Source organism: Oryzias melastigma, linkage group LG21 (assembly GCF_002922805.2).
Source record: "Oryzias melastigma strain HK-1 linkage group LG21, ASM292280v2, whole genome shotgun sequence".
Lineage (NCBI taxonomy): Eukaryota > Metazoa > Chordata > Actinopteri > Beloniformes > Adrianichthyidae > Oryzias > Oryzias melastigma.
In genome coordinates this window covers 24,876,334-24,903,403 of record NC_050532.1, presented here as the reverse complement: position 1 = coordinate 24,903,403, position 27,070 = coordinate 24,876,334, and the positions used below count along the sequence as shown (strand labels likewise).

General features: G+C 38.6%; 1 protein-coding gene across 1 annotated transcript; it reads left to right on the top strand.

The window, feature by feature from the left end:
* The first annotated feature begins 3,635 nt into the window (after positions 1-3,635).
* LOC112155248 (aryl hydrocarbon receptor) lies at positions 3,636-27,064 on the top strand. Its single transcript, XM_024286767.2, has 11 exons — positions 3,636-4,184; positions 6,560-6,747; positions 14,263-14,360; positions 16,860-16,949; positions 19,015-19,147; positions 19,591-19,724; positions 20,787-20,989; positions 21,073-21,182; positions 23,025-23,166; positions 24,161-25,154; positions 26,741-27,064. Exons 1-11 carry the CDS (start codon positions 4,144-4,146, stop codon positions 26,825-26,827), a joined length of 2,220 nt encoding a protein of 739 aa, XP_024142535.1. The 5' UTR covers positions 3,636-4,143; the 3' UTR covers positions 26,828-27,064.
* Positions 27,065-27,070: the final 6 nt, after the last annotated feature.

Here is a 27,070-nt window from a genome sequence, read left to right as displayed (position 1 = left end):
TCATAATCTGTTCTTATTAAATTTGACCTTTTTTCTCATAATTTTGATATTCTTTTAAATTTAAATGTATTTTCTCATTATTTTAAAACTTTGTTCTTATTAAATTTCGAATTTTCTTATATTTTATGACGTTCTCGTAAATTTAATCCTATTTTCTTATTAAATTTAGAATATTCCTCCATCATTTTAGGACTCATAAATCATAAATTTAGACTTTTTGTCTAATGATTTTACAACTTAATTTTCACAAAATGTTAACTTTTTTTTCTTATATTCTTGTTAAATTTTCGCTTTTGTTTCTAATAATTTTTTTCTGGCATGTATGTATAAGAGTAAATGTGTTTTTTTTTAGGAGCAATAATACCGTTAGGGAGATCCAATCTTTAACTTTTTTTTTTCAATCAATTTATTAATATATATATACCGTTATATTTATATATATTTATATAGTAATGAAATGCCAATGAACCCAAGAATTGTTATCCTTAATAAGTTTAATGCATCTTTGAATTTCCAGAAATGTATATTAGTTTTTCATTGCTTGAAATAAACCAGTAAAGATTATTGACAGTTGACTGTTTTCTTCTTCTGCTTGACCTCCATCGTGTCATGGACTCTTTGATCACATGAATGATGCTGAAGCTGCTGAAGCTGCGTCCCATCAGCTCTGCGTCACACAGACGATGAGAGGATGTTAGTGCGGGACTCGGAGCCGCTCGAGTGGAAAATGTCAGGAAAAAAAAAGCAAACATGACATTCTGGCCGCTCTCCCGATTCAGCATCACAGTGACGACTCCGTCATCAAACAAACAAACAAACAAACAAACAAACAAACAACCGCTGCAGGGAGAAAACATCCCAGCTGACGAGCAGCAGCTTCCAGAGCCGATTTTAACTAAACTATCTGCAGTTTTACTGGTTCTCCTCCTGAACATCTGACCACTGTGGGCTTGAAAAAACAGGGTTTGGACTTTTTTTGGTTTCTGGAGCAGATCCATTCGTCCATCTTCAATACCAGCTGGAATGAAGGCGGGAAACACGCCAGACACTTCTCCAATCCAGAACTCATGAATAAAAGCAGCGATTAAATGCATTTATTTAAAAATAAAAATAACAAAAACAAGAACTGTGTTTACATTATAAATCATTGACACGTTCAATTTTTTAATCTTAATTTACTAATAGAACAATTCAACTCTTAGTAATTTTCATAATTGATTTTCTTTTCAATTGTTTTATTTTAGCTGTTTTGCAAGATTATTATTATATTAGGCAACTGACATTAATAAAACAAAAGTTTAATATGAATAATTGTTAAATTTGTCACTTCTATGTTCTAATTTTCCTGTTGTTGCATTTTCTCACTTTTTTTAACTTTTACCTTTTTTTGAGCAAATTCTACATGTTGACTATCATTTTGGGCTGCACGGTGGCGCAAGTGGTTAGCGCTCTTGCCTCACAGCGAGAAGGCCCCGGTTCGACTCCCGGCTGGGACCTTTCTGTGTGGAGTTTGCATGTTCTCCCCGTGTATGCGTGGGTTTTCACCGGGGACTCCGGCTTCCTCCCACCGTCCAAAAACATGCTTCATAGGTTCATTGGTGACTCTAAATTGTCCCTAGAGTGCATGGGTGTGTGATTGAGGCCCTGCGACAGACTGGCGACCTGTCCAGGGTGTACCCCGCCTTCGCCCTTCAGTAGCCGGAATAGGCTCCGGCACCCCCGTGACCCCGAAAGGGAAGAAGCGGTCAAGAAGATGGATGGATGGACTATCATTTTTTACAGCATTATTTATGCTTTTCTTTACTGTTTCTCTCCCTGAAACCCTAAACTCTGTCGGTAAGTTTGAATCATTTTTCCTCATCCAAAGCTGCTGTTTAAGCTGCAGCTGCTTTGAAAATAAAGTTAATAAAGTTTTAAATGAACTCTGGCAGAGAAAGAGAGGGTGTGGTTACACCAAAACCACCACCAGAGGGCGCCCTTTCAGTCAAATAAAGTTGAAAAAAATTAGTTGATCAGTTACTGATTACAAGTCAACTAATAAAGATATTTTTGTTTAAATTCTTCATAAAAAAACTGAATTATTTGAAATTTATAAAACATAATTTCTGTGTAACGATATTGTTCTTTTTTAATATTAGTATTTTTTTTTAAGATTTTGCGTTTTTAGATTTTTTCATTTTTTGTTTTTGTTTTGTGCCCTCTCTTTTTGAGTCATATATACATATATTTTTGTTTTTTCTGTTTATATTTTAAAACAGTTCTGTTCTCGTTTTATTTTCTGTCTCGTGTTTCATTCTTTGATGTTTATCGTCTGATTTCAGGTCCAGATTTAGATCGAATCTTCTGCTTTAGAACGTTTCCTCTGAGAGAAAACCGACCTGAAGACTCCTGAGCCGCTGGGATGTTTCCTCTGTCGTCTCCTTTAGAAAACTTTATTCAGGCAAAACATAAAACGTTAAAAAATAAGAAAACTTTTAAATGAAGTTGCTGTTTAGTCCAACCATTTCCTCCCAAACAGCTTCTGTCAACTTTCATCTGTTTTTACCTGCAGACGTAGCAGAACGTTTTTCCCCTCCTGTGGTTTTTACCCTTTGGGTAAATGTAGGTCACACACTGCAAAGGTCATGACCTCTTCTAACCCCAGAATCTAAACGTGAAGAAGTTCTGAATCGGAAAATAAGAGTCAAATATTTATATATATTTTAATTTTCCTGACGGTAAAAAAAATCTTTGCTTATCTGTTGAGAGAAAAACATAAATAGACTGAAAAAAGGAGAAAAACAGCTGAAAAGATGCTGAATAATTGTGACAACGCTCAATTAAAAGATTAAAATACATAATCTAAAATACTGAAATGAGATGAAAATAAAGAAAAGGAGCTGAAATGAAACCAAAACAAAATGTTTAAACAGAGAAAATTCATGTTAGGAGATTAAATTAAAGTAAAAAAAAAAAAAGAAAAAAACTGAAGGAGAAAATAAACAACAAACTGGAGGAAAAGGTCTAATAAAAACTAAATATATTATCATTAAAGTATATTATTAAATATTATTATAAGTGTAAAGCAACAAACAAACCTTAATTTTACAGATAAATAATTTACTAAAAATACTCAATGACAAATGGTCTGCAATGTTAAATTAGCCAAAAGACAAAAAAGAGAGAAGGGCATCTGTGAAAGATAAATAATGATGAACGACTTGAGAATTTAACTTTCTAATTATTCAAAACCAGTAAAACCACTAAAAAATAAATAGATTGATAAACAATAAAGGAAACCAAAAAATTGTAAAATAAAAAAACAAAGAACAAATTCCTCAGTAGAAGAGCCACAAAACAGAAAAATACAGAATAATAAAATGAAATATCACCGGAGACAAGTAACTAACTAATAATTAATAAAACCGTTAGAGAAAATGGATAAAAAATATCCCATTTTAGATTTATATATAACCGTTTAGTGATCATATACATTTTTTATTTTAGGCTTTCATTATTTATTTGCATTTTTTCAAAAGAAGAAATGAAAATAAAAATGTTCATAAAACCAAAGTTGCAGCTTTTTACATTTTATTTATTTTTTCTATAGCAAAAAATTAAAGTTTCAAAAAATCAAAGAATGAATTTATGCCGCTTTGGTGAGCCGCTGACTCCTCCCCCCTGCAGGTGAGAGTCTTGTAGAAGCACCTGCTGACCTTTGACCCACATCCTGCAGTCTTCTCCTGCGCGTGCTCAGGCTGTCTCCACCGGGAGCGCGCTTGAAAAAAGGGGTCGTCTGTGTTTTCAGGCCTGTCCTGGTCACGCGCACCGCCTTCGCTCGTTGAAAAACGGTGTCGCGCGTCCCCGCCTGTGGCATGCGCGCCCCCGCCGCCAGACTGGTCCGGCGTTTGGAGCGGAGGCGCCGCGTTCGCGCGTCAGTCTGAGATGCGGCGCTTTGCGGCGCAGACTGCGGAGCCGCTGACCCTCCGGAGGCCGCTGCGCCAGAGCCGCTCTCTGCGGGGAAACCCGCAAACGCTGCGGGGCTGACGGACTTAAGTCCTCTTTTTATTTTTTGGCTTTTTTGGGGGGGCAAGATGCGCGCGCGCTGCGCACGTGCGGGATTATAGCGGACTCTGGGATTATCCGCGGAGCAGTCAGGCAGTCATGTACGCGGGACGGAAGAGGAGGAAACCCGTCCAGAGAGCGTGAGTTCCCCGCGAGACCGTCTGACCCGCGCACGCGGCTCCTTCCACCTGCAGAGCGCGGGAACCGCACGCGGGAGTCCTGATGCTTTCATGGCGACGTTTGCGGGTTTTACAGACAGATGCGGGACTCCGGGCGCGTGATGGATGTGTGCGGGTCCGCGCGCGCGGCCTTCGTCCAACCAGAACAGAAAAAAAACCCTAAATATTTGATTCTTCAGTTTAGATTCTAGAGGCGATTTGTTGGTGTTTTCATCCGTTTATTACAACCTTTATGTTAAAAACGAATAAATGAAAAAATAATAAACATTTAAATAATATTCTAACATTAAGTTATTATTTCTATCATTTTTTAGCAGTGAAATAAAATGTAAAATAATTAACATATACGGCGCGTGCGTGACGCTTAAGTCTGTTTAGAACGAATAAAATCACCAAATGAACCAAAACAAACGAAAAAATAAATTTTTAACAATAAAATTCAATAAACATTTTCGTTAAAATGTTCTAAATGGCTCCTCATCTTCTAATAAAATATAAACAAACTCATTGAATTGAAGAATTTAGTTTTATTTCACAATTTGAACAAAAATCCTTGAAATATTTAACAATAAAATAAAATCTTCATTTTTAATTATTCAAAAATAAACAGAGAAAGATTAAGAGCTTCCACCAAAAATAAACATATTAATATTATATAAATGTAAACTTGCAGTCTAATACTGTAAGAAATTAGATTTAACCAATTTTTTCTAAATGGATTATTTGTAAAGTTTGGTTATTTAATAAACGTTTTTTTTTTTTTTTTTTTTTTTTTTACCTTTTTTGTTTGTTGTTTTAAATGGCAGAAAAACCAAAAACAAACCTTTAATTTAAAGAATTCATCTTCAGATATGACTAAAGTAAAACAAACTAAAGTATTTAATCACTTATTAAATTAAACAGTTAACTGAGTTAAACTTTTCTGATTTTTGAAGTTTGCAACTTATCAGTGAAAGAACGATAAAGTTTGCTTTAATTGATGCAAAAAAACATTTAAAAGTATAATCTCCAAAATCTACACCATGAACAGTTAAATATATTTATATTTAAGTCCAGAGCGGACACAAAATCAAATCATTTATACTTTAAATTTACATCTCTAATAATTAAATCTAGAAACTCAGAATAAATTATGATTTTGTTGTGTGAACAGTTCTTCTTAAAAAAAATCAAAAATACAGCATAAACATTTTCTTGAATCTAAAAGTTAAAAGTTTGTGAATTGTATGTATGTGTGTTTGTCTGTTTGTGTGAATTGTCAAATTAAAAAAAATCAAAATATTTTTCCTCTTTATTTAATGTTACCAACAGCGTAAAAATACTGGAAATATCTGAGATTCATTTAAAAAAAAAACTTTATTGAATTATTTTTTTCATGAGTCCATGAAAAAGAAAAGTTTTCTTTTTGACCTTCACAAGAGGGTTTCTTCAATTAATATTTGACATTTTAGAAAAAAAAACGTTTTGTTTTTAGAAAACTTTTAAGGTTTTTGAATATGAACCATTCTATTATATCCTATTCTATGTTTAGCAGAGCCAGTCAAGTTGATATTTCAAACAAATCGTCCCCTTTGTGTTGAATCCTGTTCTCAAAAATAAAATCACGTTAGCAACGAAAAAATAAAAAAATGGCGGCCATTTGTAAAGATGGATCCTAAGGTTCATTCAGTATTCAGCCACACAACGCACAAATATTTACATAACCGGCTCCACTATTTGTTCTATTCTATTATTCTATTTTATTTCTTTCTATTTGTTCTATTATATTATTTCTGTTCTAGTGTTTTCTACTGTGTTCTATTTTCTATTCTGCTCCATTTTGCTCTAATCTGTTCAATTTGATCAAATTCTCTTCTGTTCTTTTCTATCATGTTCTATTTCAGCTTGTTCTATTCTATAAAGTTTGGTTCTATATTAATCTGTTCTACTCTCTTAGTGACAAATAAAAAAACGATCTTTGAACTCTCACACACAAACACCTGAACGATACCAAACCAAACGACTGACCTCCAGTTCTACTCTATGACACCGGGTGACGGATGTGGGCGTGTCCAGATCGTACGCTGGTTGCTAAGGCTGAGAGAAAAATGACTTTGTCATAAAGAAATGAAACTTGGTGAATGTGTTCATCAGCTCAAGACATACAAAAAATGTTATGGTTGCTATGATCCTATCATGATTATGAAACTGTTATTCTGGTTTCTTCTTCATTTTCTTCATATGGTTTTGGCTTCTGCATTAACTTTGTTCAAATCTGTTTTAACCAAGATTGATCAGGACTTTCTGTAACATCATGAACAGTTATTTGAAGGCCTTTTTCTTGGTGTTACCATCAGTGTGAAGCAGCCTCCAGCTGAAGGGGCCAAGTCCAACCCGTCCAAAAGGCACCGGGATCGCTTAAATGGCGAGCTGGAGCGCCTGGCCGGCCTGCTGCCGTTTCCAGAAGACGTCACCGCCAGTCTGGACAAGCTGTCCATCCTCCGGCTGAGCGTCAGCTACCTGAGGGCCAAAAACTTCTTCTGCGGTGAGTTTCCTGCAGCCACACGGAGGGTCTCCATCGGCTGTCAGAGGTTATTCCTCCACTTTCACTGTCGACAAAAAGAAAAGTTCATTCTTAGGCGTTTATCTGAAAATATCATGTTATTACATTTCAAATTATCTTAAAAAATATATTTTCTCTGCAGTAGCTTAGAAGCTGCTAAGTGACTATAATAAGTACCTAATTAGTTTTTATTCAAAATTACAAAAGTAACAGGAACACGTATTTATGCGATGCTAATTAATACCAGATTTAAATTTATTGTCCAGTCAATAAGTTACCTTTTTCAACGGTGTTAACTGTTAAAGTCAGAAAAAATAGATACTGAAGTGCATTTTTTAGGCTTTTTATTTATTTGGGGTTGCTTTGTCATAAACTTGCAGTTGCCATAGCAACCCCAAGCTACCGCCTGGTGTCACCCCTAATCAGGAACCACAAATTAACCACTAAAAATGTTAAATTTAATGCTAAAAAGACATAAAAAATATTGAGCTGTTTTAATGTAAGAGATATTATTGAAGCTAAGAAAATGAATATTAAAAATGCAGAAAAAAACATTAAATTAAACAATTTTATATAAAAAGATCAGACATAAGAAGCTGAAATAAAAACAGAAAAACAAGTGAAGCTAAAATGGTTAATTTAGCAGAAATCACCATCTGAACTTGACTCATATGGCTTAATTAACTTAAAAAATAAAATAAATAAAGCTGAAATAGACCTGAAAAATTATAAACGATTTGATAGACTTGATTCCTGTTAACCTCAAGGTGATTTCAAATAATACGTGTCCTCGTCAGAAGCTTAAAACAGAATATTTCGTGTTAAAAATCTGTTTTTTGTTTGTTTTTTTTATCTCTTCTTTGCTGCGGAGCCTCAAACACTTTTCCTCCAATCAAGCGTTCCAGAATGAGCCGCAGTGAAGGGTTTTTATTTTTAAGGCTAAACATTTGTCTCTTACGCCTAAAGCGTCCAGGTTTTGTGTTTAGTTTTGCTTCCACTTGTGAGATGAGCCGTGAGATGAGCCGTGATAATTCTGCATATTGAGAATTGGTCCTGGGAGGAACTTGACGAGATCCTGGATGACACAACCATGGCAACAAAGAGTCTCCAGAGTCTCAGCAAAGAGCTGCTGCCTGCAGGAACACAAAACTCCATCGTCTGCTTCATCCTGATCCGTGGATCAAAGCTGATCTGCTTTACTGCTGCTGCTCTTATTTTTAAGTGGGGAAGTTTGCTTCACAAAATTAAACCCAAAAACAGATTAAAGTTGGAGACTTAAAAGCTCAAAATGCAGAATATATTGTAAAAACAGCTAAATATGCTACATGAACGGGAAGAATGTAATTTTATGAGGAATCAGTTTGAAATAAGTAAAATCAAAACTGCTGCTTTTAGAACAAATATTATTTATTTATTTAATTATTTTTATATTTTAGTTTTTTTTTTTTTTATATTTTATTTAATATTTATTGACTGTTACCCAAAATGAAAAAAACAAGGAAAAAAGTTTAACTGCCCAGAAGAAAATAGTTCTTGTGTTCTCCATGGTTAATTGCTAAATATTGTTAACATAAAAGCTTAATTACCAAAACATCAATTGGAACTTTTTGTGAACATTAAGCTCACATAACATAATGTAATTAAAGTAAAAAATATTTTAGAAAAAACGCTGAATCTCAAACTAGCTGAAGAAACTGTTTAAAGCTTAAAAAGAATCCTAATTGTTATGCTAACGTCTAAGCTAGCTAGGATTTTAGAAACAAAATGTCTTAATGCTTTCTAAAATAAAAATGCTAAATTGTCAACTGAACAGTAAAATCTTTGCACTTATTTAGTGTTTTATCTTTTACTGTGTTCACATTTTCATACAAAGATAAGAGCTAGTTAGCAAATTAGCTAACAAGGCAACTAAGACTAGGAATGGATACAAAACTTAATGGCAAGTTGGTACCATTAGTGCAGAATATAGTCCTATCAGTACTGTGTTTGTACCAATTTCACTAACGAACACAGTATATATGTCTGTAGTACTGACAGTACTAATGTATACGGTACTATACTGCGGTAGTGTAAAGAAATGGGTATTTAGATGCTTTATTTCGGTGCTTCATAGTGGAGATGTAAGTCACTTGTATTCTCTTCAATACAATTCTGACCATATTATTTTTCCAGTAATTGGAGGCGGGTTTATATAGGAATGGGCGGGGCTGTGAGGGAGGGCGGAGCTTCAGCTTCAAATGTTCACACAGAAGGAAATAAAGCATCTTAGGAATGCGTCTCCATCAAAAAACTTTTCAAGCACCCGTTAAAGTTTAAGGTGTTTCAAAAGTACATTTTTAGACCATAATCAATTTTGGCTCATCCGATTCCCATCCAATCCATAATCAAGAATAGTGGTAGTTTAATTCGTTCATTCTAGCAATACGTCAACACTGGAGCAGGTAGAGGAATAAGAGATTACTGGAAACAACCCTAAAGGTCAATTACTAAATGCAAAATCTGATGAAAAAGACGGATTGAAACATACGTGGATACTTGTAAACAAATGTAGCTGTACCAAAATAAAGCAAAACTTAAGGTTTTGCATGTAAAAATAAATGTTAATACAAATGTACAGATGTGTAAAAAGTCAACAATATCAAACAAGAAAATAAACATTTGTCCTGAAAAGGCTTAAATCCTCGTCCTGCATATCCTGCTAACACTGCTGATTTAAAGTCTGTAACATCCATTTCTTCTAAATGTTAAATTAGCTCAAGAAGACGAATTAAATTCCAAATGTCAGTTTGCCTGAAGGCTTTGTTTGGACACGACCGCTCTAGAGATGCTGGTTCCTGTCTAACAGACACTGATGTGTTTCATGTAAAACGAGGGAAAAGCGTCAGAGAAGAAGTAGATCACTGCGAACGTGAACCATCTTCATGGCGTCTCTGCTTCACATTGTAGCAGATGTGCGGTTCTGTGTCACAACAGTCATTTCTGTCGGTCCAACTGGATTAATTTCAAGTGTGCGTGCTCATGTGCACACATTTCCTGCGCTTAAATCATTCATTTATGCTGTGAAATGATGTGCTTGTTTTTTTATTATATTAATATTTTCTTATAAAAACATAGGAAGTAAAAGAAAAAATTCATATGAGGCATTTGACGCATATTCAAGAACGTGGATTCTTGAACAGACTTTGAACCCATAGTGCTCACACTGGTCAAGCAGGGAGGGGCTTCTTCTTTTCTGATTAAAGGAAATGTTTAAAGGAGAACTAAAGTGTTTTTTTTAAGGTGGGTGTGGTTTACTCTCGTGGTGTAGGCGGATCCTTACGGTCTACCTTCTTTTCCAAGACTTGAATCTAACTAAAAAGAACAAACTATTGCAGTTCCTTAAGTGACCACGGGGGGCAGAAGGGAGCAACTTCCTGTTGACTCCCATGTTAAAACGTCAGACGATGAACTATAAAACGCTCGGTATCCATTATCCATTCATGACTTGGTCCAAGAGAGTCCTTTTATTATTATTTTAATTATTCTTTTATTGGGAGCTGTGTGAATCTATCAGAGGTCTGCAGCTCACGTACGACACGTTCCGACGTCTGTTTAAAGACAGAATTACAGGCAGACTGTAAACTTTGCCTGGTGCGACCCCCCCCCCCCCATTTCCTTTTGGTTTTAGTTCTGCATCACAAACTCCAGGTACGCAGCGCTAATGAAGCTGCAGAAAGTGGGCCAACACTAAGCCTCATGGATGGCTAGAGGAGGACAAAGAGCAGATCTTGTTATCCGGCTTCAGTGCGCACAGAAGCGCGTCATGAAAAATTCACATCCTTGCAGTTTTCATGTACTTGTGTTGTAGGAGCCAGAGGCTTTTCCAGTGAATTAAAGAGAACAGCTTGGCTTTCCCACGCGTGGTGATGAAGGTAGAAACTCCAGAAAAAGCGCTGAAGTGACAGGTCACCCTACGCGTGACCTCTCCACCTCCCACCACCCGATCCAGCTCACTTCAGCTCACTTTGTCCTTTTCTGGATTCATTAGATAAACTTTAATGTAACCACACCCCTAAAGAATCTGGAGCCACCGCCGCTCGCATTCAGCTGCATTAAAAAACGTGAAACCTCAGACGTTAAAACCAGGAAACATTTAGCTTCCAGCTGGTGACGCTCGCCATTCCACTTAGGAGAAAAGAAACAGGTGCTTAAAACGTTACATTTTTACAAAAAAATCCCACCCAATCTGAACAAGCTAAAATTAGTATAAGAAAACAATTCTAACTTTGACAAACAAGGACCCAAAAAATGAAAAATCAAATGTTAAGTTAGTGATGAAAATATAGATATGAGATAATAAACTTTTAATTTGATGATAAAAGTGTAGATAAAACAGAGATGAGATAAAAGATCTAAGAAATGTTAAGTGTGTAAAAAGGATTAGGGCCACTTTGTACAGAAAATTACGACTTTAAATCTCGTAAAAAAAAGTTGTAACTGCTAAATTAGGAGAATAAAGTCGTATATGGCTTAAAAGTCATAGGCTAAATTTATGACTTTTAATCTCGTAAATTTACGAGATTAAAAGTCTTGAATTAATGAGAAAAGGACCAAAGTTGTCCGTTTATCATAGCCGTGCTCGAGGATGAAAGACGTGGAATATTTTGTGAAGATTTATTTCTAAATCGCTGTTTAAAACAAAGAAATTCGAAACCTTTTGACGTTCAAAATAACATTATTTCCGGGTTCGTGTCGGTAATTCAGAGTTTCATATGTAAAATAAAGAGATCAGAGCCTTTGTCCGAATTTCCTCCAACCCCTGACTACTAAAAAACTATATAGTGTCGTGGATTTTAAAGGTAATTGGACACGATTCTCACTACTTTTCTTTAGTTTTTCTAAAACCCGGATATGTCCACATCGATTTCACGAAGGGAAAAACGAATCAAAATGAACATTTCATGGTGTTTATTTATGAGTCCACTGTGTTCTGATGGTGAAAATGTGGTTGGTTTATTCAAATATTACATTTAAACACGTTTTTCTGTTTGAAATTGTTCGACCGCAATGCATTGTGGTCTATATCCACTAATCTAGTAACCATCGATGTACGCTAGTTTTTCGTAAAGACTTCTGGGAAATTTCCAGTGCACTCGATTGTGGAATTATTAGACTAAAAATGCCAAACGCACTATATCGTGATTAGGGACACACAGGACCGCCACTTTTTTATCTCTCTTTCATTCTCATACCCAGAAGCCCTTTCACCACCTTACGCCACGTCTCTGTCATGCGCAGAAACCAAAGAAGAACATAATCAGAGCTCCAGACGCCTCCTTCTCCAAATGAAACGTCCCGTTTCAACACAAAACAACAACGAGGAATGACAATACTCAGTTACGTTAGCACAAAAACCTTGAAAATTCTAAAAACTAGTCCTCTTCAGACGGAAACATCACAGAGTCGGAGGAGATCTGGTCTGTCGCGGAGGAAGATATGACTGTAAGAGAACAGCTGCTTCTTCTGTAGAGATCCTGCAAGCCGTCTATCAACGAATAAAACATTAATAAACTATAAATTAAACAAAGAAGCTTCCAAACATCTGTAACGTTTTAACATTCAGTTTACCTGTTGAAATCCAAGACGCTTTTCACAGTTTGGTCGGTCTGCTTCAGTGCACGGCGTTCATTCGATGGACTTCCAGTTTAATAAATGTACGAGAAAAAACTTGTAAATTTACAAGATTAAAACTCAAATTCACGAGAAAAAACTCGTAATATTACTTTTTTTTGGTGGCCCTAATACCTAATACTCCGTCTTAAGTTGGTGACAAAAGTATAGATAAGAAATAAAAGATGAGACATAGTAGATGACCAATCAATGATGAACCTGTGATAAAAGATATGAGATAAGAGATGATCAATCAAATTTTAATTTGGTGAAAAAAGTGTAGATAAAAGAAATTATATTAGAGATAAAAGAGGATCAATCCTATGTTAGGTTGGCGATTAAAGAAAGTTGTAGATAAGAGATATCACAGGTATTACTGGTCTTTTATCTCTACACTTCCATAACTAACTCAGCATTTGATTGATCATCTCTTATCTTTCATCACCAACATCTGATAGATCAACACTTCTCACATCTCTCGCCCCCCACCTCCTCCTCACCATGACACTTCATGTCTTCTCCACAAAGTTGAATCTCGTCCTTCATTGTGTTCGGAGTCTCAGCACAATGTGATCCAAGGAGACTGTTCGGCTCAAAGGTCAGGGGCGTTAAACCAAACCCGAGCTCCGCCTGACATCCTGAAATGAAGCAGAACGCCGGCGTCGCTTCTTTGTTTCTGCTCTGACACCCCCCTCAGCACCGCCCCGACTCTCACATGGAGTCTTCATTAACCCTTCGGAGCAGGAAACAAAAGACGTGACCCAGAATCATCGTCCAATCAGGTTGGGTGTCACCTTTAGGGTCGGAGGTGTTCACGGGTCGAGGCGCAGCGAGCCGGCACGGATCAGAGACTAATGACCAGCGATCGCCGCGCTCTTTCTCAGCTCATCACCTGACCTCAGCCTCCAAATCAGTTACGGCAGATCACGACCGAGAGTTAATGTTGACGAGGAAACGTCTCTGTCCAGATCTCAAAACGTCATCTAAAGACATTTTTCAAAAACTCCACCTGTTTCATGACGTTACCTTTGTGATGCTGGTGTCAAAAGAGCTGCCAAAAAAATAGGTGACAAAGTTCCACAAATTTATGTACAAAAACCCCCAAAACAAACAGTTAAACGAATAACGCCACCTTAATTTAAGGTGTAATATCCAGAAAAATGTCTGAAGATTGTTCCTTTTTCTTTCCAACATTCTCCTTTTGCATTTTGAAAAAAATCTACAATATTTTCCGGAGTCCCAGATTTTTTTCGTAGTTTATCCAGGAGTGTGTCTTATACTCAGGAGTGACTTATTTGTGTGTTTTTGACATAAATAGAACCAAATATTTGTTATCTTGCCAGTGAATACCTGTTGTCCTTTAGGAGTCGTTTCCTCCAACCGCTAGAGGGCGCTGCATCCGAGTATAAGTATTTGTTAATGAGAGTGGTAGAAGGATTGTCGCCCAACACAAACATGGAGGAGAATCTGATTCTTTTCCTCTTAAACTTCTTTATTTTTGTTTAATAAACTATGTTGGGCTTGGCGGATTTGTTCTGAAATGTCGCACTTTTCTTCTAAAAGTCCAACTTACACTTTGGTGTGATTTGTAGTTCGAAGAATACGGTAAACCTGAAGTTCATCTTCTTCTAAATGTCGATAAAGCTGCCGTGTTGATACAGATAAAGCTGGGCTTACTTTTAAATAAAGTTTACATGAAAACACATTTAAATATTGACAGATTTCTATGTCGAAGGTGATTTCAGGGATTGGTTGGTGGATGATGCTGCAGCTTTAATTGAAAGTGAAGAACTGAACCCCATTTCTTGAAAAAGATACTGAATCTTCTTTGTGTTTGTGTCTCCACAGCTGCGTTGAACAATCCCAACAGAGATTCTGAAGGAAACCATGAATCTACCAAAGGAGCGTGGAAGCAGAAGATCCCTGAAGGAGAACTGCTGCTGCAGGTCAGTCTGAGGAGCAGATTATTTCCACTTCCTGAGTGTTTTGTCATCGTTTGATTGCTGAAAGCATTCAGCGTATGTTTTCCTGCCAATCCCATGCGATTGTGCAATTAATTTTGGTACCAAAAGCTTGTATTGTTTATTTATTGTGAATTTTTTTCCTGAAAAAAAATTCCCATCGGAAATCAATGAGACCAAGTGATTACCCATGATTCCTCTGTTGTGTCTGTTTCTTCTACTAAAAGCTTTAAAAGTTGTGAAGTCACTGAAACTCCAAAGATTATAGAAAACACAGAAAAGCTTTACAAATCTTTTAAAAGCTAAATATCGATATCTGTGGAACGGTATCAATCCGATACCAACTCAAGTCAGATTATATCGATATTTTGGATCAATCCCCCAAATCTAATAGCTATAAAAAGCTAAAAAAAAGTATTTAAAATAAATAATTCTAAATGCTTTAAAAATAACTAACTGTTTAAAAATAGATTTCAAAAGCTGTTAAAGTGAAAAAAGCCATTTAAAAATCAAATGAGAGAGACCAAGCTATTACCCATGATTCCTGAGAACGGCTAGTCGAGTCCTTATTTATTTTAAAGGGCACCTACTGGAAGTTGCAAAACCTGCTGAGCTTTTAGGATAGTTTAAAAAGCTTATAAATGCTTGTAAAATCTACTAAAAATATTTTAAGAGCTACAAAATGATTTAAAGGGGCCAAGAAAATTCTACTTTTTGAGGTTGAAGTGTTTTATATTGTCCATTTCTCTTAGGAATTAAGTCATTTTAATTCCGAGTTGGAAAAACTCACAAAAAATAACTAATATTTCTGTCCCGAGCTCAGTGGGCGTGTTCTCCTGTTCTTCCCCTTCAAAGTAAAAGCTTCCTCATCCTGTTTCCCCCCCCGTGCGGCTCAAACAGAGCATGCTCACTGGCTGCCAGATCTTTTTGGAGTTTTCTGCAGTCGATTTTCCAGTCCAGTTCCTTCTAATGTGGATCACTCAGGAATTCCAGGAGAGGAGCAGCCCCCTCCTTTACTGGGGGGTTCAGTTTTATCAGACATTCCTCACATGTCTGATAAAAGAAAGTGAATCTGTCTCCACGAGAGTCGTGAACTTTGGAGAAAGTAAACCTGGAAGCTGACCTTTGACCCAGTGAATTTAAGCCCAAACCCGATGGTTCTTCCGCTCAGAACCAGAGGTCAACGAGTGCACCAGAGGACCAAATGGCCTCATATTTCCCGCCTCACGTCACACCGCCGCAAAGAGCGCCATTTGCCCCCCAGTCCTTCGTTTGTTTATGTTTACTGTGCAGTAAAGTGCTGTCGCTAACTGCAGTGACCCACCGGTGAATTACCTAAAAGAACAACACGCCGCCGGCAGCCCCCCCCACAGGACCGGATGGAGATGGTTTTAAGAGGACGGTGCAGTTTGGGAACGCGTTTGTTCAATCAGCTGGAAACTCAGCAGCTGCTCCTCCGAGGAGGAACCAGGAGCGCGCTCCACTTCACAGACGGACGGACTCCTCGTCTTCTCCTGGCGTGCTGCTCATCCCTGTTTGACTTCACACACTTATACTATTTCATCAAAAAAAAAATGTTTTAACAAGAATAAATCAGAGCGCCTCAGTATTTATTATTATTTTATTATTATTACTATTATTATTATTATATCTGAAGTATGGAGTACAGATGCTCTAAACACAATTTTTTGGGTGGTTTGAAATGCTGTTAAAATAAAAAATATAATTATTATTATTATTATTAAATGGAAATTCACTTGAAGTATTGAGCTGGGTTCACACGACACGATTTCAATGTTAAGGGCTTGTGGTGAGACACATCATGACTCAACCAATAAGGGACTCCGTTTTGGGCGTATGACGTTTTGGTGACTCGATCAGCGAGTAGAAAACAAATCCAATATGGCGGCTCAATGCGAGAATTTTGTCCGAAACCTCCATCTATTTTTTTAACCCTCTGGAGTCACCAGGAACAGCTGGCAGGAGTGAAGAACACGCACCGGGAGAGGCTCTGAAGAGATCTGGTGAACCTCGTCGGCGCCTCTGTAGAGCTCTCCAAAACATATAAACTCGCTCAACATCCTCCATGTTTTCCTTAATGTGGCAACGAAGGACGTCCAAAAAAATTGGGCGGTTGCTCCTCCCACACGCAGCCAGGACATCAAGGGCATTTTAGGGTATTTTGAATCGAGTTCGTCACTATAAATATAAAAAATGGATTTCGTTGTTTTAAAATGTATGAGCAATACAGAATTTCTACATTAAATATTGCTTTTTTCTCCAAACAATGAACTAAATGCTGTTAATATGACATTAAAAATAAATACAAAATAAAATTAAAAAAAATCTTAAATTCTGTATTAACAAATTAGTACTTTAAAAGAAAATCTAAATTCATCTACTAGTAAAGCTAATGTGCTACACTTGCACTCTAAACCAGATTTTTAATTAATTTAAAAGCATTTGTTTGTGTTTACCAAACAGGCTCTGAATGGATTTGTTCTGGTCGTCACCGCCGGCGGAACCATCTTCTACACGTCACACACCATCCAGGATTACCTCGGCTTCCATCAGGTAGATTCAAACACCCCAAAAAATGGTGACCGCCATAAGTAGTGCTCTAAATATTGAGGGAACTTGGACAAAGCCTGAACATGAACAAGAAGATAAAGGTAATCAGCTCACCTGGAAACCTGGTGTTCTGATGGATGGTTTGCGTGCTGCTCGTGGTGGGATCACTTCCATCGGGTGCAGCATTCTTCTCTTAGACGTCTACGATGAGACTTCTATTTATAGCTTGCCCTTTTGTGGACAAGCAGGCGACGTCCTGCAGAGTCGGACTCAAAGCAGCACGGCCCAATAAGTGAAGTTTCACCCGGGCATGACGCTCCTGCTGCGCCTGGCAGGCGATGTAACTCATAGCATCACCTCAAGAAGCCAAAATCTCATTGACTTCAATAGAGAAATAAACAGCTAATACTCGGTTATAATACTGGTCAGAAAAGCCATTTTTGCTCTGATACATTTTTTAACATTTATTTTTTTTCTGTTGTTCAAGTTACAAACTGACCAATCAGATGCCTCGATAAAAGTAGGTGGAGCCTGCTGGCCCCCCATGTCCATTTGATAAACATTTCATTGGTGTTGTCCTCCAACAAGCTCACTCCTGATTGGTGAGAGTAGTTGCTATAGAAACCTTGACTCGGATCAATCGCTGCCACTAATGTTGTCCAGTTCCAACATGGCGGCTTCCATATTGCAAAAAATTGGCAACTAAAATGACATGATTTGATTAGAGCCAGAATTAAACTATTTTCTAAGGGTGATGACAAACTCACAGAGTGTGTTCTCTACGGTGATTGGTCCAAACCCATCCATCCATCTTCTTCATCTTCAATCCATCTTCTTCCACTCATGTGGAGCCAAGTAGGGGGGGCAGCAGTCTAAGCAAAGATGCCCAGACTTTCCTCTCCCCGGCCACTCTCTCCAGCTCCTCTGGAGGGACCTTGAGGCGTTCCCAGGTTAAATGAGAGACATAGTCTCTCCAGCGTGTCTTGAGTCTTCCCCTAGGGAGGCGTCCAGGACTCATCCGGACCAGATGCCCAAGCCACGTCAGCTGGCTCCTCTTAATGTGGAGGAGAAGCGGCTCTACTCCGAGCTCTCTCCAGGTGATCGGGCTTCTCTCTTTATCTCTAAGGGAGTGTCCAGCCACCCTCCGGAGGAAACTCATTTCAGCCGCTTGTAGTCGGGATCTCGCTCTTTCGGTCATGACCCAGAGCTCATGACCATAGGTGAGCATGAAGATCGACCAGTAAATTGAGAGCTTTGCTTCCTGGCTCATCTCTCTTTTCACCACAACGGACCAGTTCAGCAACCGCATAGCGGCAAATGCCAGTCTAATCTGTCTCACGTTCCGATCATCCCTCGCTCGTAAACAAGACCCCAAGTTATTCAAACTCCTCCACCCACAGAGAGAGGACAAACTACCTTTCTCCGGTCCAGAACCATGGCCTTAGCGGTTCTGATCCTCATCCCAGCCGCTTCACACCGAAACCACCCCAATGCATGCTGGATGTCCTGGCTCCATGAAGCCAACAGGACAACATCGTCTGCAAAGAGCAGAGAGGACATCATCCAACCATCCCTCTTCTTCCGCTCATCCAGACCGGGTCCCAGAGGCAGCAGTCTAAGCAAAGATGCCCAGATTTCCCTCTCCCCGGTCACTTCCTCCAGCTCCTCTGGGGAGACCCCGAGGCGTTTCCAGGTCAGCCGAGAGACATAGTCTCTCCAGCGTGTCCTGGGTCTTCCCCTTATGACCATAGGTGAGAATTGGAACGAAGATCGACCAGTAAATTGAGAGCCTTGCTTTCTGGCTCAGCTCTCTCTTCACCACCGCGGACCGGTCCGGCAACTGTATAACGACGGCCACCGCTCCAATCAAACCCTGTGGTCCTCAAACCTGATCTCCTACAGGTCCTGGCTGCCCTGACTGAGGTCGACTTGAGGTTCGACCATGGACGTACTGATTGGTTCTGCTTTGGCATCATTAACTGGATGTTGAAGGCGGTTCAGCTCGATCACTGTGAGGTTATTTGGACCGGTTCCTCCTGTGTGACCCGGTCTCGTTCTTTCTCCTCAGACGGATGTCATGCATCAGAGCGTCTACGACATGGTCCACTCTGAAGACCAGCAGGAGCTCCGGAGGAACCTGCACTGGGCCCTGAACCCTCCTCCCTCTGCCGAGTCAGGAGTTTCCCAGGACTCCCCTCCAGGTAGTGGCTCTCCCTCTTCTCGCATGAGTGGATAATGAATATAGGATTAAGAAAGCAGGGATTACGTTTTCGTAGAAGCTCATGCATTTCCTGACATTTCAGACTGTGGAGTCTGTTTGTGTTTCGGTCGATCAGCTGACCTGGAGGTCAGCCAGAGTTAAATCGGTGCGTGTAAAAGTGCAGTCTCAGTCACACAGATGCAAAGCTGCAACAGCCTTAAGCTGTAAACCAGTGCAGGTCAGATCACATGACCCTGTAAGCCTCACTCGGGTTTACGAGCTGGAACGGGTCCAGATCTGTGTTTGGGTTTTTAAATGATTTTGGAGTCGGATTACACTCATCCCGACATGAATGCAGTCAAAGTACATGAAAATGATAAATATTTCCAATGTTTTCTTCCATTTTTACCATCTTGACCTTAATCTGTTTTACTGGTTCCACAGAATCGGGGCCCGACAGCGGCTCGGCTCTGGTCTCCTACAGACCCGAGCAGCTTCCACCAGAGAACTCGTCTTTCTTAGAGAGAAGTTTCGTGTGTCGCTTCCGCTGCCTCCTCGACAACTCTTCAGGCTTCATGGTGGGTTTACGGTCCACAATCTCAGCCTGGATGCAAAACTGACCAAAGATCACATCGTTGTTTTCATCCCTTAATGGAGTTTTGGACAAAATGTTGTATTGGATTAAAAAAATGTTAAGGACAGCTAAAAAACAACTGTACTGTTAATTCTAAGTAATGTTGATGGTGCTAAAGGTCAAAATCCCAAATAAATCAACTAAAAAAAAGTTTGAAACACATAAAAAGTAAAAATAAATTTCAAAATGTGTTAAAATGTGTTGAATTAAATCATAAAACATTTAAACATAATGTAAAGTTGGATGGTTAAATTCTCAGAAGTCTTAAAAGGAGCTTTGTAAAAGGATTTACATTAAAACACCTGAAAGTAGAGTTACATAAGTTCACTGTAAATATTAAAAAAATGCTGCTTTTTTAAAAAATTGAATCATTTGTAAAATAATTTTAACTGCTAATGTTTTAAAAAAAAATAAACTGAATAGTATTAATTTTGTATTAAAATCAAATAATACTTTCAATATTCTACATTAGATTAAAAAGATGCCCAGATAAAAAATCAAAATTAACAAAACACAAAAAATATTATTTTTAAGTGCCTAACATTAATAAATACACAATGAATGTAAATTTTCCTGAAAAAAAAAAATTTCAGAGCTGAATTAATAAAACATAATTATGAAAATAACTATTAAAAAATACTCCAGATATATAAAATTGGGCACTTTGACACAATGAAGCCTCAAGTGCTTCAGTGCTTCACATACACACAAACTGTGCTGAAAATGGTGAGAATATCGCCAACATTCAATGAGGAAGAAGTGTTTGTTTCAGATGGAAATAGCTAAATAAATGAATCGCTAAAGCAAATTAATATCGAGAAAAAATGAAATTCACTAAAGAAACATTAAAATAAATAAATGCTAAATTAGCTAAAAACTGTATATTAATATTTTTAACTACCCGTCTATCCAAGGCCACATTGTTTTCTATGGGTTCAAACATGACTCTGGTTAGCCGTTATGAGTTTCCGTCTTGGTTGGATGAAGGATCTCGGTTCCACTGCAGGCGCTGAACCTCCAGGGCAGACTCAAGTTTCTGCACGGACAGAACCGGCAGCCAGAAAACGGAGGGAAAGTCCTGCCGCAGCTCGCTCTGTTCGCCATCGCCACTCCCCTGCAGCCGCCATCTATTCTGGAGATCAGGACCAAAAACATGATCTTCAGAACCAAACACAAGCTGGACTTCACTCCCACCGCCTGTGATGCAAAGTACCGACTCTTTCACAGCTTTTGCCCTCAGTGCCAGGTTTTGGAGATGATGATGTCATTGATAAAAATGATTCGTCTTTCAGGGGAAAGATTGTTCTGGGTTACACTGAGGCGGAGCTGAGGGTTCGAGGATCCGGATACCAGTTCATCCATGCTGCAGATATGCTGCACTGTGCAGAGAATCACGTCAGAAGTAAGAATGAACATAAATACAAACACAAAAATGTCACGACAATCAACTTTCGGGAAATCAGCTGTAAAGCTGTTCAGCTAAAAAGCCACAAAATGATATAAAAATAACATCAAACTACAACATGTAATGATAGAGTTAAGAGATAATGAGTAAAAGACCAACTGATGTTTTTAACATAATAGCACAATTCTTATAGTTTAAGATATTTTGAGTATTTATTTAAATTATTGTGAATATAAATGAACAGAAAATGCGATGGGCGGGGCCACAAGCTTCTTGCTCTGCTCCATTCTGATGCATGTTTGCAGAGAAATAGATCCATAATCCATTTCTTCGGAATCTGGATCCAAACTGGAGGGGCTGTAAGCTAGTGGGAGAGAGTGTAAACAGATGGATGACGGGAAATAGGGGCGGGCTTACTCTGTGCCAAAGGTCCCGCCCACAATTCAGAGCTGAATTTTTAATTAACTCTTGTCGTTCTGCAGAAACTATGTCCTAAAAAAATATATTTTAAAATTTTGGCTAAAAATGACAAAATCATAAAAAAAAAAAAAAAAAATGGTAATGCTTTAAAATAAAATATAAAATAAAGATAAAAAATGATTGGAGCATCAATTTTTAATATTTAGGAACAATTAAACATTTGAAATGTGTAAAAATTGACGAATGCTAAATAATGCTAAAAATAATATAAATTCAGGCCTTCATCTTTATTTATGCTAGATGCTTAATTCCCATAAAAAAACCTTTAACACAGATAAAAATCTTTATGTTTGAACACTAAATATATGTTAAAAATGCAAAATTATACAGTAAATGAGAAATTATCAAGAGTACGGTTAAAGAAAACTGTAAAAAAGGTCAACTTTAGGTACAATTACAGTATAAATAAACATATTTTGAAAGGAACTGTCTTGATCACATTACAGTAATACGGAAGTTTTGTGTATTTGGTGTGTTGTTTGGTGTAATCCCGGCTCTCGAGTCCTGGAGATGAGTTGGCTGTCAGTAAAGTCAAAGGTTCGGTCCGCCGTGATCAGAGAGGTCACGCCGTTGTCAGCCGTAATCCTGCTGGATTAGGGAGCAGATTGAGCAGAGCTTCAGAGGAAAGGATCTGTCTCACAAATCCACAGCGTGAGCAGAGAGACAGAGATGATCCAGACAGGAAAACACAGAGGTCAAACCTGAGGTTCACTGGTGTCAGTCTGCAGCCAGAATGTAACCCGGTACCGGCAGTAAAGAGAATCCGCCGTTTCCTGTCGGGAACTAAACAAACTAATCTAGAATTAAGAGATTAAAAACTCGACTGAAAATGTTGAGACAATTCTGATAAGAACGGTTCTGCTCTTTTTTCAACCTTTTATTTAGCATATTTCAGCCAAAGTAGCCGTTTTAAGCACTAAGATACCTTGTTTTTGTGTTATTTATATTTAATTTTGCATGTTCTTCATAATAATCTTTCATCAATCTTTAAAAATGTTCCTCAGTTATTTGTCTAATTTTTGGCTATTTTCCTTTTAAGTCAGAATTCAGCTTTTAAGTTAGCCATTTTTTTGTTGTTTTTTTTTTAATTCTTCAAACTCTGAAGAATTCACATCACTTTACTTTCCACGTTTACCTTTTCAGGGGTTGCTCCGCCCCTCCAGCTGTGCGTAGCACAAACTGAACCCATCAGGAGGCTTCAACAGGAACGTTTCCTCTAAAACATTTCAGTGATGAACTCTAAAGACACTGAGACCTGAAGTCAAGTCATCAGCAGTGAACCTGAATGAGAACAGAAAGTAGAAACTCGACACCTGCGACTCTGAATGCAGTAACACAACATTTCTGTTTGGGTTTCAGTGATCAAGACTGGAGAAAGCGGGCTGACTGTGTTCCGGCTTCTTACCAAGGAGAACCGCTGGAAGTGGGTCCAGTCCAACGCCAGGCTGGTCTACAAGAACGGCAAACCCGATTACATCATCGCTACCCAGAGGCCTCTGCTGTACGTTTCTGCCTCGCTTTCATGTAAACCTCAGAAAAGCTACTAGATCTTTTGATCTGTTTTCAAAATCTTTAAATTATGATTTAAAATGCCAAAATGAAAAAACTTGTTTTCTAGGACACAGTTTCATCAAGCTATCTAAGCTTTATAAATCAATAGTCAATGCATAAAAGTAGAGATCCTTCTAATGCATAAAGCTAAAGACCGCTAGCTTGATGCTATCGTATAATGGGATTTCCCATAGGACGGCTAATGCTAACGCTCGGTCAAACTAAACCTACATTACTGACTAAATTAACATCTTTATAAACTCACAGGTATACATTTTTCAAACTCCTTTAAGGAAATCATTTTTAAAGTAACCATTTATAGTCTAAAACATAATTTTTGCTCATACTTCCTTCTTCTTAAATAAGGTGTAATGCTATGGCGTGATCGCCACCTAGTGGCCAAATTGAAACGCCCTCCAGGAGAAGCAGAACAATTGTTGGAGTTTCTCTGTTTGAAAATCCATGTAACAGTTTATTAACAATCTCATTATTTCAATAATACATTTTACAGTGTGTGAACTGTATCGGATTAATATAAATATCTTCAAAACATATAGTAGATTATTAATGTATTTCTAAACAAATGTGTATACATGTGTAAACTAAATTTAATTAAATGGATCGAAATTATCTAAGAAAAAAAATAAACAATCTGAATCGATCCAGACTTTAGGGAATCCAATTGATTTGGGAAATTATGTTAAATAAAATGTTAATCCTTGGTCCCAAATTTTGCTGAACCAATTTCTTCTTCCTTTTTTCCTTATTTCTTATGAGTTATTTGGCTGCTGCATCATATTCTCCAGATCAACTTTTAGCCTGGAAAAAGCAGTTAATTTTCTACATAAATGTCCTCCATCTTCAGAAAAATGCCACAAGAACACATTAAAAACTTTTTCAGAGTCTCCTTGAGAGTTTTATAAATGATGTTTTTTGTTTTTTAGGGATGAAGAAGGAGGAGAATACCTGCACAAGCGCTCCATGCACCTCCCCTTCACCTACGCTACAGGTGAGGCTCTGCTGTACGAGTCCATCCACCCCATGGCCGGCTTCAGAGACCCCACCCCGGAGAAAAACGCCAGCAGGTCAAAGAAGAGCCGCAGCGACAGCCTGGTTAGGAACGGCGTGAACCCTGCGTCCCTGCTGGGGGCGCTCATGAGTCAGGACGAGTCCGTTTACGTTTGCCAGCCGTCCGTGGAGCCCGTAGGCTCCGCCCACAGCAGCTTCTACGCGGGAGTGGCCGTGTCCGAGTCGTCCCCCGCCACCGACCTCAGCGGCTGCTTCGACCCGCTGCTGGAGACGCTGGATTCGCTCCGCCTGGACGGCCAGGTGGGAGACGGGGCGTGCTCAAACGGCGAGCTGTTCGGCGCTCTGGAGGGGCTGGGGCTGAGCGCCGAGGATCTGGAGCTGCTGCTCCTGGACGAGCGCATGATCAAGGTGGAGATGGACCCTGAGCGCGTTCCGGCGCTGGACGACCTGCTGACCAACGAGGAGATCCTGTCCTACATCCACGACTCCATAGAAGCCCCGTCTGAGGGGCGGGGGCCGCCAGGCGGGGCCCCCGTCCTGCAGCTGTCGCAGCAGATGCAGCAGCACCTGTGCACGCGGACAGGTGAGGCTCTGCATCCATGGCAGCGGCGTACCACCTGCGGCGGAGCGTGGACGGACCACGGCGTTCTGGACGCCGACGGGACGCAGCACCAGAACACAGACCGCCAGCTCCATCAGCAGAAAAGCAGCACGCCAGAGGCCGGAACCGCCCAGCGGTGGGGCTGCGGAGAGAACTGGGACGCAGATTACAGGACGCCGGACGGACGCCATCCAGACTCCACCGTCAGAGGAGGAGTTTGGTTTGGGGGTCAGCAAAACCCAGAGGAGTTGGGTCCAATCATGGGAGTTATCCCAGAGCGAGACCACTGGGACCCCAATAGGAGTAAGGTGAGAGGCTGAGAAGATTTTTTATTTACAGAACTCTAAAAGAAAAGAAGAAATTAGGATGTATTCACACTAGAAAAGTACTGGTCCGGATCGAGTCCTGAACGTTGTGTTTGGTCCGTATTCAGACTGACGTCAACCGGACTTTTCTGTTTTGAATGAAACAAAATCATGACTAAAGATCTCTTCAGTCATTGGTTAGGAATTATGGGGGCGGGGCAAAGCAATGAGGGAAAGAATATTCAGACTGAAAATTTGTTCTGGATTATCAGGAGAAATAAACGTGTTCACTTTAGGGGGACCAAATGAATTCACCCTACCGGTATATTAGTTAGTTTACAATTCAACTGTTTTTTTTTTTTTTGCCATCTTTATTGTTAATCCTAACTGTGTTTCCATTGACAAAAATGCACAAATTGGATTTAGATTGCTGACATAATTCTATTGTGGATGTCTATTATGGTCACTCTATTAGAGTTCGTTCTTTTAAGATATCTGCATATATATCTTCTTAAGCACATCTAATCCTTGGATAGTTATGTCTACCTTTTTAGACATAAAATAAACAATGCATTTTAAAATTAATTGTTTTTTTTAAAGGTTTTTGTTGTATCATCCAAAAAAAATGCACTGCATTTCTCATTACAATACATGGAAGACAGTGATACTGTAGGAAATGTATCCAAACGGCGAGAGGTCTGTGAATCCACGTCTACTCAGTGGATGATGCGTATCTAAAGCTGTGAACATTGAAGTATTTCAGAGTTCTATGTTTGTATGTCCGCAATTTACACACTTGGCTGAATATTATCAGGTTATTTACAAGCTGATGCAGCATTTTTAAGAAGGAAACGTAGCATTTCATAACATACATTTTTTTTTTCTTTTTACTAATTTTTACTTTTTTTATACAACTTAAACCAAAAATCTAAATCAGACAACTCACTAAGCAAACAGACATAATTTATACCTATTATTTCCTTGATTCAGAAAAACAACGATAAAAACAATCAAATATAATTAAATCAAAGAGCTAGAATGTAAATAAAATTCCCACAAAGTTCAGTTTGCCCATAAACAGACATACAGTCACTTCTGTGTGTATATCTGCATATCACACATATATACTTTCTAATCTACTAACATTTTTTAGTTTATTTACTGACATTTTTTAGAATGACCTCGTAAATTCAGCTTCTGGTTTTCAGGAAACCAATAATTTCAAAATAATGTTTTTAACAAACTCACATCATTAATTCCTGCATTATCTTCCTTGATTCAGAACAGCAACAGAAAGAAACAAACTATTAAAATTAAAAATTGTAGCTAAAATTCCCACAGTTCAGTTTGCCCATAACATACCTCTGTGCATTTCACTTAATATTTTCAGTTATTTACCAGCAGATTGTGCAAATTCAGCCTATTTTTCAGCTGCTTTACACTTTAAGTTAAGCGATTAGTTCTTTAACTTGAAACAAAAAAACAAAACCTGTGACCAACGACTAATTTCTCTACCTAATGACAGCATAAATAACTAAATAAAAGAATCTTAAAGTGACTGCGCTTCCTTTCATGTCTTCGTTCCACAGATGGAGAATGGCTGCATCCTTAACTCTTCTTACCCAGACGACTGGAACTGGAGCTGCAGCCTGGACGGTCCGGACGCTCAGCTCTGACGCCTCACCTGGCCGCGCCGACACACCTGGCCGCGCCGACACACCTGGCCCCGCCTTCTACCTCTAACACAACAAGCAGCAGCAAAACTCAGGCCGACTTCAGACGCCTTATTGATGCGGAAAACACCAACAAACGTTTGTTTATGCAGGCTTGTTTATCAAAGCAGTTTGTTTACAAGAATACAGTGAAGATGAATTATTTATGTCATTCAGATAAATGTGTTTATTCATTAATGATGACTG

Bases quoted from the DNA above. Each gene is read 5' to 3' on its own strand.
- LOC112155248 (XM_024286767.2), top strand. From the start codon at position 4,144: ATGTACGCGGGACGGAAGAGGAGGAAACCCGTCCAGAGAGC. The intron at 16,950-19,014 runs GTAGATTCAAAC...CTTTCTCCTCAG, and splicing joins ATTACCTCGGCTTCCATCAG to ACGGATGTCATGCATCAGAG. The intron at 21,183-23,024 runs GTAAGAATGAAC...TTTGGGTTTCAG, and splicing joins TGCAGAGAATCACGTCAGAA to TGATCAAGACTGGAGAAAGC.